The sequence below is a fragment of the Prosopis cineraria genome, unplaced genomic scaffold (genome assembly GCF_029017545.1).
Source record: "Prosopis cineraria cultivar Desert tree isolate PC_DT_omini unplaced genomic scaffold, ASM2901754v1 PC1, whole genome shotgun sequence".
In the NCBI taxonomy this organism is placed as follows: Eukaryota; Viridiplantae; Streptophyta; class Magnoliopsida; order Fabales; family Fabaceae; genus Prosopis; species Prosopis cineraria.
Genome location: NW_026555332.1, coordinates 9,199,602 through 9,213,033, shown reverse-complemented (window position 1 = coordinate 9,213,033; position 13,432 = coordinate 9,199,602). Strand labels below are relative to the sequence as shown.

General features: G+C 28.9%; 1 protein-coding gene across 1 annotated transcript; it reads right to left on the bottom strand.

The window, feature by feature from the left end:
• Positions 1-12,086: 12,086 nt before the first annotated feature.
• On the bottom strand, positions 12,087-12,923 carry LOC129311026 (uncharacterized). Its single transcript, XM_054953003.1, has one exon. The coding sequence runs from the start codon at positions 12,921-12,923 to the stop codon at positions 12,087-12,089; it is 837 nt and encodes a 278-aa protein (XP_054808978.1).
• Positions 12,924-13,432: the final 509 nt, after the last annotated feature.

Here is a 13,432-nt window from a genome sequence, read left to right as displayed (position 1 = left end):
TGCTTGTGGAAGCCTTATCAAAGATGATAAAGGTAATTGAATTAAGGGGTTCTTCAAAAATCTTGGCTATCAACTCAGCACAACAGCTGAGCTTATAGGGATTTTAGAAGGACTAAACATTTGTTGGAATGTTAAAAATCCAAAAAATTAGTGTTTGTTCTAATTCTATGGAAGCTCTATCCTTCATCAAACTTCAAACATAGCTATCCTCTGTCAACATCTATAAAAAATGTTAGAAACCTCATCATGAGGAATTGAGTAATTACTTTTGATCATGTTTATAGAGAAGTTAATTGATGAGCAGATCTACTAGCTCACAAAGCTTCCAAAAAGCATTTTGATATTACCTTTTTTGACAATCCTCCCATGGATTGTGCAAGCCTTATGGCTTTGGACAGAACTTGGTCTATTTGCATGGTTTTCAATGTGGTCTTGTATTAAAAAAAATATTGTTTTCTACTTTTCTTCTTGTGTTTTCATCCAAATTATTATCAACATAAAATATAAAAAAATATATGGAGTGACACTTTTCAAAAATATAATTATAAATGATAAGACTTATAGGATTGTCTCAAATTTTATAAAAATACATATGATCCACCCTTACTATACATTAACTTAAATAGTATCGATTACGTATTATCAAAAAGGGAGGAAAATTCACCCAACAATTTATAATTTAGCTCAATTTTCTTATGAACATTGAAATGGAAGAAAACAATATTGCAAGCATATACTTATTTGGTCCTATTTATAGGGTAGAGAGAGAAAAAATTTGGTTATATTTATAGGGCAAAGAGAGAAGAAAAAATTTGATCCTATTTATAGGACACTTACTAATTTCCAATGCTCTTTTCTTACATTTTTGTCTATATTAAATGCTTTAAATAAAAATATCAGTAATGAAATTTAAGAATATTTATTTGAGGTAAAGGTTAAAACTTGTTAAATTTTAAGACAAAATTAATGAAGTTTAAAGTTTTTTTATTTATTTTGGTAAAACATGTTAGAAGTGACTTATAAATAAGATTAAAAAGAGTAATGACTAAAAATATCAATTGAAAGAATTTATATATTGGGTGTTTCACACACATCCAAATAGAGCTATTTTATGGAAAAAAAAACAAAAACTAGATTAACAAATTAAAAAAATTGAAAAAAAGACATTCAAGTGAGAAATCACCTGTCACATTCAGAAATGGAGTATCCTTTCAAGAATGTTAAGTAAAATGTTCTTATCATCTACTAGATACAATAATTTGGGCCAAGTTCGACGAGTCAATTTAAATGAGCTTGAAAAAATTTAAAATCAGGTTTGAGAGTTAATTTTTTTTTTTAAATTTTTAACTCAGTCTATCAAAACATTTCTCCACTTTGAAGACACTAGTTTGCTACATATTATAGCTCAACCCAGTAATACGTGTGGGTTTCTAAGGCTTTTTCTATCGTCTTAACACTGGGTCCCTTACCAAAATCAAATTCTAATACCACATAGCTGAGCCCAACTACACGTAGGCTTAAAAGGCTTTTTCTATGTGTTTGCATTGCGTCGTTTATTGGAATCAGTTCTCATGTCACTTATTGGTCTCAACAAACATATTGAAAGGAAGAAGAAAGCTATCTAATACTTTTAAGAGAGCACATATAAGTAAATATGATATTACTTTTTAACCCAAAATCTTAAGACATTAAATTTATAAATTTTTTCACTTATATATCTCTTTCCATCCCAAGTATACATTGATATGAGACTTTTTTCTACAATAAACTTAGAATACTCTCACACCTCACATTCCAACAATTTTTTGTGTTAAAGGCAAGTAATACTATTTGAACTAGTAGTTAACTTTTTTTTTTTTGGGGTAAAAAATTAAGGAGTATCATTATCATCAATGCAAGTGAAGATCAAAGCAGCCTCGTTAGGCCATTGAAGCAACTTGGAGATGAGTTGAAATGTACATCTGGTCAAAGATTGGAAGAGGAATATTAGTATTTGGAGGAGGAAAGCATAACTTGACAAGTTGAGTTGCACTGATGACAAAAAAAACTTATGCGAAAACAAAGCCACGACAAGACTCAGTTTGGGAACACAACAAATTCACTCTGAGATGGGAAAGGAAATATTGAATGCACGCAGAGAAGTCGGGAGAGATATTGTCTTGCATATACACACACTAGCCAAAATAAAACTACCCACTCCAAGAGGCAGTTGCAAACCTATAACTGTTCCCACTCTAATTCAAAATAGAGGAGAGAAAATCACATCTTATTTCCCAAAGCATATTACTCATTGAAATCCCAATCTTCCCAATATTATGATAAAACCTTGCTCTGATTGGGCTTTCATTTTAGCCTTCAATCTAGCGAGGGAGAAAACCCAACAAGGAAGATTCGAGATAGATAGGAGAGAGGGTGGATGTTGATGAGACAAAGTTTCTCCAACAATAATCTGGATATCAAGATTTTAAACGATCCACTTTTAAGATATAATAGTTTTTTTTAAATGCTGACATGACTTGATTGTTGTTTTTTTGCATGGCTTTGCTTCCCATTCCCAAAAAAAAAAAAAGTTTCTCTGTCAATGACCTCTAAAGCTTTTCTGCTTCAGCCACGACCGAACCAACCCACCCTGCCTAGTCTTCGTGTAAATGACGTCTCTCTTGACCTCACTTTCTCCTCCTCCTCCAGCTCTAATCACTCCTAGTTCATTATTATATAAGATAATCTCATTGTCTTATGTCTAATTACTTCATTATTATCATATCCCCCTTAATTTTTTTCATGATTAACCAATATATACATATATATATGATTGCTGCTCTCTAATATGTTCGCAGTTTAGTTAGTTTATTCTTTGTACGGGGCTACTTTCATTATTTCTCCAAATCTTACCCACAAAAAGTGTAATTTTGATCATAATTAATATCTGGAATTTTATTTTCATTGTTAATTTTATTGTGAATATGCGATCAGTATCCAGGACGCTGGGATGCTTGAAAGAAATGAGGAACATGAGATAAAAAAGAAAGAGAGAAGTTCATTTAAGAACCCTTGTAGGTAAATATTTTACCTATTAATCCCAAAAAAGTCTGAAAATACACTGCAAGTTTTGAGAACTTGATTGAAATTAACTTTCTATGCAAAATTACTAGATTGCCCTAATGTTTAAACAGAGAAGAAGTGGATGAGAGTGTATGAGAGAAGCCATGAACTTCCCACGACCCACACAAAGTGATCATCAGAGCTGGTTTTGCAAAAGTGAAAAGTGGTTGGTCGAGTAATCTGGTGTGATATAGGCTTGTCATTGGGTGAATCGAAGCTGGTGTGGAGTTTGGATCATGTTCATGATATCAAATGTTCACAGTAGTAATCCTCTTGTCGTTGCTGTTGAAGGTCAGGAAGGAGATTTAGGTAGAGAAAAGTGTAAGTTTGTTCAACTTGAAGCCTTCATATATATTTTTTCCTCTATTTAGTGTGGTGATTTGTCCTCTTTGTTGCGTTTCTGCGTTTTTGACAGTTACTTGTCTATTCTGTGTTTTTAGATTTGCACCTAATTTTGCCAAATTGAAAAAGTCATGGATGTCGAATGTCAAGCGTTGTTATAGAACTTACAAGTTGTTAATACTAATTTAACAACATAGATATCGAACAGTTTATTTGTGAAGAATCAATCTAGATGAACACGTACAAGAACAATAAAAACAAGTAACTCTAGGAAATTAACAAGCACATTAGCAAAATGACAAGTTACAGAATTTACTAGTTGTTGAAACTAATTTAGCAACCAAGCTATCAACCTATTTATTTGTCAATTGTCAGACTAGATGTACAAAGTAATAAAAGAATAACAAGTATATCTATGAAATTAACAAGCACATTAATTGAGTCACTTGGTGTACACATGTTAACAAGTAGTCTTGTGTGATTGATAAAATTTGGCACAAGAGAATAACAATATATTAGATTGTGTAGTAAATGTGGTCTAACAAGTGGTAGTTTAATGGTGAAAAATTTTAGAAGTATGTTATCGAATACTTTTGTGTATAGTCAACTACCAAGTAGCATTAGTTGATTGAGAACTGTATACTGCTTGATAAAAACTGTCATGGTTGTCTGTGAAGTAATATTTTGTAAACAAACGAGATAATAACTGGTGAGTTTTGTCAAGCTTTTGCACTTTACATGTTAATTAATTTGTCTTTTGTTGAAATTTCAAATTCAACTCACTGTATTTTCAACATTTATGCAGAGCTGATTGTGACCTTAATATCATTACGTGGTTAAAGTTGTGGCCCAACAACAAGCACAAGGATGGATAGACCTAACTTCACAATGCATAACTTAAACATGCACAAGTAGTAAGTCCCATGATCAATTTTTTTCCTGCATAGATATGTGGAGTTAAGTCAATTAGTATATGTACTGACATAATGAATACTTGTCATGTAAGATGAGTGTGCGTTTGGTTTTCAGTTTGCCAAAAGTTTATTTGGTAAAAGTTCATTTGTGAAAGTCAGTTTTAGAAAAGGTCAATTGTTGTAATAAAATTTATATTTAGATATATTTTTTCAAAAGTTAATTTATTACATTGAAAGTTGTTTGGTTTGTGATAGTGAAATGTGCTTTTGAATGTACAATTATCAAAAAACATTAATTTATAATAATTTATAATTTTTATTATACAAATGTAATATATTTAAAATATTTAAAAAATGTAATAAAGATTTTAAATAACATAAATTTTGATCTATAATGCTAAAAATTTGATCTCTAGTTATTTGTATTTTTTTAATTTATAATTTTAAAAGATGTAATAAATATTTTTAATTTTTATTATACATGAATGCTAAAAATTAACATGATTAATTATTCAATTTATAATACTAAAAAAATTGATGCCTAATTATTATTATTAAAATAATAATTATATTTTTAATGAATTAACTATTTTTAAATAAAAGAATAAAAGATTAAACTTAGAGTAGTATGATCAAATAACATACTACTTTTCAAATTCATTTTTCAAAAGCTTTAAGTAGTTACGTTTTAGAAATTCACTTTCAACTACTGTTTGAATTTACTTTTCTGCAAAATATTCTATCCAAACAACTTTCAACTGTTTAAAAATTAAATTTTGCTTTCTGAATGTGAAATGGAGGAAAACCAAATGACCTTGAATTATATGCATTGAGGATTGACTTGTTGTATGCAGTGACTAGTGAACCATCAATGTAATTCAAAATCTAGGTCGCCCTTTCACTTATTCAAACAGCTAGGCAAAAAAAAAAGAAGAAGATGAAGCGATGACGTGTTTAAAACTATATTAATATAGTTGAATTACATTTCATTGTTAGTGGTTTGCTTTTGTAATTAGAGAAATATAGATACTCAAAGCATATATTTACAAGTCTAGAATGTAAACCAACAACAAAGCACCCATTATAGTTGACATGTATTTATGCTTGGTTTTTTAATATTCACATTAACAAGTTAAATAATTCACGGGTCTTTTTATAAATCTAACAATTGATTTAACCAATCATGTCAGTGATGAAATGAGGGGTGTTAGGTATTTAATAATTAAAGTTAAGGATTTACAAGTAGGGTAAACACTAAAATAACAAGTTTTTCATTTGAAGTTTCCTCTTGACATTTCCATATCCTGTAATTATATATCAATACAATTTAAATAATTTACAAGTATCCTTATGAATTTAACAAGTAATGTTATTGATTTAACAAGTCATGTAAGATATGAAACAATGGGTGTTAGGAATTTAATAATTAAAATTAGGGATTTAACAAGTCTTGTTCGGAATCATATTTCAAATTTAACAAGTCTTGTTACACAAACATATATACATACATATAATTCCTTTTCATTACCATTAGCAAAACCAAACAAATCTAGGAGGCCAAAGGAAATAACATTTTAGTTTGATACTTTCTGCTCTTTATGATAATTAACATTGATTAAGTGGGAAATTAGAAGGATTAAAAAAGGAATGCGTAGTATAAAAGTTTTGTCAAAGCATGTGATAGATATAATACCATATGTGGCTATGAAAGATTTATCATCAATTTATAATGAATCTAATACAAAGCATAACAAATTCACTGTAATTGATTTTTATTGAAATCAACGATTCATGTAACTTTTTTACGATACATAATACATCAATGAATCAATTGAAACTGCACATATGGTGGGAGGATGGAAAAGCCTTAGATCACTAAAATCAATTGTTATTTAATACTTTTGGAAACATTGCTTTCCATATAATAAGGAATAGCCCTCTATATATAGTATATTGCATTTATGTGAAATAAAACTTACTTATATATCAATTAATCAATTAATTGTACAATATACTTGATTAATTTTATTTTTTGTAAACCATTATACGAAGGGTAAGTATACTTGATTAATTTTATTTTTTGTAAACCATTATACGAAGGGTAAGTCTTTTATTTATTTATTTTTTTAATATGCATGTGACTTGTGAGAGTTAATTATATGTTGTTTATACCATGTTGAATTTTTAAGGGATTTTTTTTTTTAAAAAGAGAGATCACATATGGAGATGACCCAAAAAAATGGAAAAGAAGAAAAACACTATCATCTTAATTAGGTAATAGGTGATAAAAAGATCAGATGTGAGGTTTGGGACGTTAGATTAATCCAACACATCTAAAGTAGCCAAATGTGCGGGATCGCTGAAATGCAATCCTAGCTGCTGAATTTTGAAAATCTAGACCGTTGCTTTTGTTGCTTAACAAGACGCGATGTTTCAACCTGCATTGCTTCTAGAAGGATCCGTTTTTGATGTTCAACAACTCACTGAGCATCGAGGTGCTCATCGCCCAGGCATTTTCAATTTCAATTTTATATTTTATAAAAATAAAAATTTATAAATTTATTTATAAATATATTCATCATCAATTTGAACAGTATTAATTTAATTTAAGCGGTTCAATTTAATGTTATAATTTTTGTAAATTGACTATCTAAATTTAAAATTTTTATTTTAATTTTAATTTTACATTTATTTATAAAATTAAAATAAAAATTATTAAAAATTTAATATTTATTTATATATTGAATCTATATTGTCCATAGTATATTTAGATAATCAATTTATAAAAAATTATAACAACTATCCAAATTAAATTAGTATTATTTATATTGATGATGAATATATTTATGAAAAGAATTTATAAATTTTTATTTTTTATAAAATTTAAAATTTACACTTAAATTAAAAAAATTTAGGCCATCTAGATTTAATTCCTCAATGACCTAAATTTATTTTGGGTGATGAGCACCTTGGTGCTCAACAGCCAAAGACAAACTCCTTTTAGAAGATAATTAGATTTCAAAGGATTGGCTCGTTTATAACCTACTATTATTTTTTTAAAATTTAAATAAAGATTATCTTGATTAAAAAAAACTAAAATAAAACCTATCACGAGCTACACAATAAGGCACATACACACAAATTATCTCATCTCGCCTGTGTGTTACCTAATTTCATTAGATTATCCAAACTTAAATCTCATAATTGGACAGAATAAGATATATTGAACTATGGAAGAACAATCATATCAATTTCTACTTTTTTTTTTTCAAGGATGGTTGCTAAGATTCTTAGCATTTTGATCATGACAATGAATAGTGAATCAGTTTTTAATATCAATTCATGTGTTTTGACAAAATATCAGAGTTCCATTTATATAATGCATTTGTAGAAAACATTAAAAATTTCAGTATGCATTGATGATTTAAAAGTTAGTAAAGCACATGTTATGAGAATCAGATCGGACATTGAACTGATCAAGGCACCGGTTCACGGTTCAATGGTTTGATCGGGGTCTAACTAGGGTTGGACCATTTGTAATTACTTTAATATGATTATATATTTTAAATATTATATATTAAAAATTATAATTAAAACTCACAGAAAATTGCTAATATAAAAATGCAATTTAAAAATACAAACATGAATAAAAAATTATAATTTAAAATACAAAAACTATTAAAATTGCGTGTAATAATACTAGTAAACAGTAATACATATGATTTTAATTAGAAAAAAAAATCTAGCAACTTTTGAATGTCGTAGGTGCTGGGAGGTGGGACTTAATGCAAAAGTGTGGGTGTGTTGAAAAGGGTGCGTCGTGAAATTATGCGTGATTAACTTTTTTTTCTTTGATTTGAAACTTTCTTTCTTCTCTCTCCAATACAAAATGCTGTCACATTAACTACATTTCATTTGTAAAACCCACTTTAGAGAGAGTCATCGAGGTGAGTAAAAAATCGGGAAAATGCTGAGACTCTGAGATGATAACGGAAGGGAGAAAAGCTCAACGCTAGCAGCTTTGAAATTTCAAAGTAAAAGTTTTATGTATTTTTCTTCCTTTTTTCTTTTACGCTCTTCTTTCCTCTTCAATATTTTTCATTGTTCTTTTTTCTTTCTACAACTTCTTCCCCCTTTTGCCGAAGTTCTCAGTTTTTTTGGGCATGGCAATCTATATTTTTTTATCATTTCCTCTAGCCCAATAGAACCAGCTAACCCGTCAGTTTTTTTATTTCTTCTTGTTCATAGCTGGTCTAGCCAGTTTTGTCCCTGTTTGCATTTTGAACGGTTCCGACAGTTTTTCGAACCAGACATATGGCCGGTTCTCTATCTAATCGGTTGAACCGGCCGGTTCGATTCTAATAACACTGGTAGAGCATTGATATCCTAGTAAAAGAAGTTATTATTGTAAATTGCTTAAGCATAATGTCTTTGATTCAAACTCTGATTTTAATAGAGTTACGTACTGTTTGGGACCTAACCTGAATTTGTATCTGTGAAAGCATAATGTGACTTCAGGGTCTAAAAGGAATAAATCAAAAAGGATGATAAAATGCTTGATTTGAATTAGTTTGCTTGAATTTTAAATTTGAAAAAAAAAAGATAATCAAATTTAACAGAGAGAATAACACCTTCTCGCCCCAACCTTTTGGGCTGCTAAACAAGACATTGTTAATGTGTGAACTCTATCTATTTGTCTATTTCTCTCATTACATCATCATTTGGTTTGTACATATGATTAGGGAAAATAAAATTGTTGATTCACATATTTTTAATGTGTTTGGGTATTAATTCATATACTTTGCTCCAAATCTTTAAGTTTCATTTAACTACAATGTCAGTCTTTTGTCTTCAATGATGGTGTTAAATCTCCTATATGTACATAACTTTGTAAATTCTATTAGTTTGTTGTCGTTTTGTTGTTGAGCTAGTAAAACTATAATGAGATGAATGTTATATGAGCAAAATAATTACTAATATTTTTGCTTGTTTGTCCTATTTGTCTTGTCTTCTTCCTTGTGAAACTTCAAACATTGTGTGTTTAAGGATCCTAATTTAATGTCTTGCTTGTTTGCTTTCTACTGTTTTTTTTATAAAAATATAGGAACTAACATTAAAAATAGATTAAGTACATGTTTGGTTTTTCATTGGTTAAAAGTTAGTTTTTCAAAATTTAATTTAACAAACATTAATTTAATGAGTTAATTGTTGTAACAAAATTTATATTTGAATACTTTTTTAAAAAAATTAATTTAGTAAACTGAAAGTTGTTTATGTTACTATATATAGTAATAAAAATTTTAAAAAATGTGATTAAAATTTTAAATAACATAAAATTAAATATTTTGAATAATAAGGATATTTAACATTGTAATTATTAAAAAATTATTTAATTAATTTTATCAATTCTAATAAAATAAAGAAAGAAAATCATGAAGCATTTATTGGAGTGGGGGAAAAAGGAAAGGAAAAATACAAAAATAATTTGATGTGAAAGTAAACGGCAAGGACCAAAATAATTTGATGTCATGGATATGTTTTTGGAAAGCTTTCAAATGGCACCTTTCAAAATTTACATTCAATGTCCCTCTGAATGTACATAAAAAAAATGCAAAGCTGTTCACCCAAACAGACCCTAAACTTAAAAAGGATTTAAAATAATAAAAAAAGTATAAAAACTATTACTCAAGCACACTAAAAGCATAGACATTAACAATTATATTTTCTTCTTGATAATTAATTACACACACACCATCCTCTATCTTTAACATTAGTCCAAGAAATTGGAAGGGGGGGAATGAACTCAAATCCATCCCATACATGTCCTAATAACTTTCTTCCAAGTATAAATTTAAAAAAAAAACAGAGCATTATTTTGGCAAAAAATAAAAAGTCATTAAAAAGTCCTCATAGCTCGAGTGAGGCAAGCTCATATATATAGGACCAGGATACTTAGAGAAATAAAAAGTCATCAAAAAGTGATGGATTTAAGTGGAGAATTTGGGAGAGACTTGGAGGTTTTGGGAACAAATTTTCTGGCCCAAACATGCTTGCCATTGATGCAGAATTTGGCTTTGTGTGTGGTTCTATCAAGAATGAGTTGCATCATATGTATGAAATCAGGACGAAGAACCAGGCGAGCGTACAATGGTTGCTCTACCACACTTTGTACCTCCTGCATTATCACTGCTTCTATTATATCTCCGTATCTTCTGTTTACACCAAAACTCTGTAACTTCAGTAACTAATTAAATACAGTAGCCAAAAATAATAATAATCCTATTTATGTGTTTTAAGCTACAATTTCTTATATTATAAATTGAACTTTTCAACAAAAAAAAAAGGAGTAACAATACAATATAGTAGTCCGTTGGCCTATTTTATAAGTTACTTTTAATATATTTTATTAGAATTAAGAAAAATTTTAAAACTTATTAATTTTATCTAAAAATTTAATAAGTTTTTAATTTTATTTCTATTAAATATACATTCTTTAATAATATATTTTTTTTTTCAATACTAAACAGAGGGTAAAGGTAAAAATTTATAATAAAAATTTAATGAGGTAAATTCAGAGAGAAAAAAAAGAGTTGTATTCAAAATAAAGTTCATGCCAGTTTCTGTTTGAACTTTTAAGTCAAAATTAGTCATGATATTGAGGGGTACAATTGTGAGAAATAAATGTAAATGTTTATTTGTCAATTCAGCAAGCCCTAATCTTGCAAAATGTTACATGTGAAAGAGAGCCTATATTTTGAGAGCATGACGTACGGTTAGGTTTTTGATAAAAAAATTTAAAGAATGAGTTGAAAATATCATTTTAAACAATTATAACTTTATGAGTTTTAATTGTAAATAAGGTATTTTAAGTTTAAAATTTAATTCTTAAATTATAATATTCGTAATTCCTGCCCATAACCATGCTTTAACTTAGTATTTATAATTTTTTAAAAAAATTGACAGAAATCTAACTATCATTAATTCAATTTTTAAGACTTAACTGTGATTTTCTCTTTTCTTTATATAGCTAAATAATATACTTTCTTTTCTCAAATATAAGAGAAACTATTATTTTCTCTTTTTGTTTTTATTCATAAGCAAAACGGCAAATTTCAAGAAATCTTTATCATATTTTTCCAAATTGTTTCTCATAAATTCATGTTTATTTTTATTAGAAAAATTATTTTATTAATTAAAGGGATAATTTAGTCAAAATTTTAAAATTTCGGACATAATTATTACACTTAACATATTTTCTTAAAACGTGTGAATTTGTTATTTTTACTATATATATTTGAAAATGGAGGGATATGCCCCAAATCAAACTCTGTGCAACCCATACAACTCTTGGGATAATTATTAAATATATGCATTTGATGTCCTTACCAAAAAAATAAATAAATATGCATTTAATGTTGTTCTCCTGTTTATTTTCATCCAAATTAATATCAATATAAGATATAAAAAATATATGGAGTCAAACTTTGACAGATTATGAATAATGTGATTTACAGAAATGTATCAAATTTCATTTCTCGATCATGAAAATTGAATTGGGGGAAAACATTATTGTAACCATATAATGATTGAAAATGTCAATTCAAAGAATTTATACTGTAGGTGTTTCACACACATCCCAATAGAGCTCTTTCATGAACCCAAAGCAGAAACAGATTAATAAATTTAAGGGGAAAAAAATTGAAAAATAAAAGACATTCCAGTGAGGAATCACCTGTAGAAGAATTCAATAATTTCTGATTCAGAAATGGGGTATCCTTTCGAGAATGTTAAGAAAACAGTCCTATCATCTTCTGCCACGTGTCTTCGCTCTCCTGCCCCACCAACACGCAGCTCCACCCTCCTCGGAATCTCACAAACTCCATTAGTCAAAACCTTAACTTCAGATGCATCACCTAAACCCCCACTCGAGCTGCTTCCTTCATCCACCGCCGGAGCCGGCACCACCACTTTAAGTGGCAGAACTTGCGGTGGTCCCACCTCATGTGGCGGTGGCAACATCATCGGATTATAGTGCAACGCATGTTCTTTCTCGGCCTGTTTCTGCAGCAAAAACTTCACAATAATGTCATCAAAAGCTCTGTCACAAACGCTGTTAATCAATTTATCGATAGCTTGTTTTATGTCGACACGATTTTGGTGGACAAAATGGAGGGTGATGCCACTGTTAGTAATTTTCTGAGTCAAAGGCAAGTCACAGTATTTGCTGTAGTTAACGTTATTTTTGGTGAAACATTCAATAGCATCATTATCATCAATGCAAGTGAAGATAAAAGCAGCTTCGTTTGTGAGATCAGTGAGCAAAGTGTCAGGCCATTGAAGCAACTTGGAGATGAGTGTGAAATTTTTGGTCGTCTTCTCGAACCATAAAAATAAAGCCATGAATAGTGTGACTCGTCTCGGTTCTTGACCGATAAGGTTATTGGTCACCAACCGGAGGAAGAGCTTGCGATCGATGTTGTGAAAGTTCTTGAACTCTTCTTCTGTAATTATCACTTTAGAACTTGAGTCTACAAAGATGGAAGAAGAAGATGAGGAGGAAGCCATTGTTATGAGATGCGAGTAGCTAGTTAGATATATGATCTGTTACATATATATATATATATATAAATGAGTGACTATATATTGGATTTACTAGAGGTAATTAAGCTTTGGAAGGAAAACAATGTATGAGTTTTCATCTTTTTTCTTTTTATGAGAAACGTGTTATGCTTCCTATATTTATAGTGTTAATTATATCACTTTTCCAATTTTTCCCTTTCTTGACTAATGTGAAAGTATTTAATGTAATTATATTATGATTTAAAGTTAAAGATGAAAATAAAAGTACATCTCATTTAATTATGACATGAAGAAAAAAATTAAATTTTTTTAAAATGTGTGAAATAGTTAAAAGTGTCACACAATAAAGATCAAAGATAGTATTTTCCTTTTATATTATAGGGTTAAAGATCATTTTTTCTTAAATATTTTTTTTAGGAGCATTGGGTATTCTATATTGAAGAATGGGGCAATATCCTCCTAAATAATTTTTTAAATAACAAAATCACCCTTCT

Coding starts and splice junctions, on each gene's coding strand:
- LOC129311026 (XM_054953003.1), bottom strand. CDS start 12,923: ATGGCTTCCTCCTCATCTTCTTCTTCCATCTTTGTAGACTCAAGTTCT.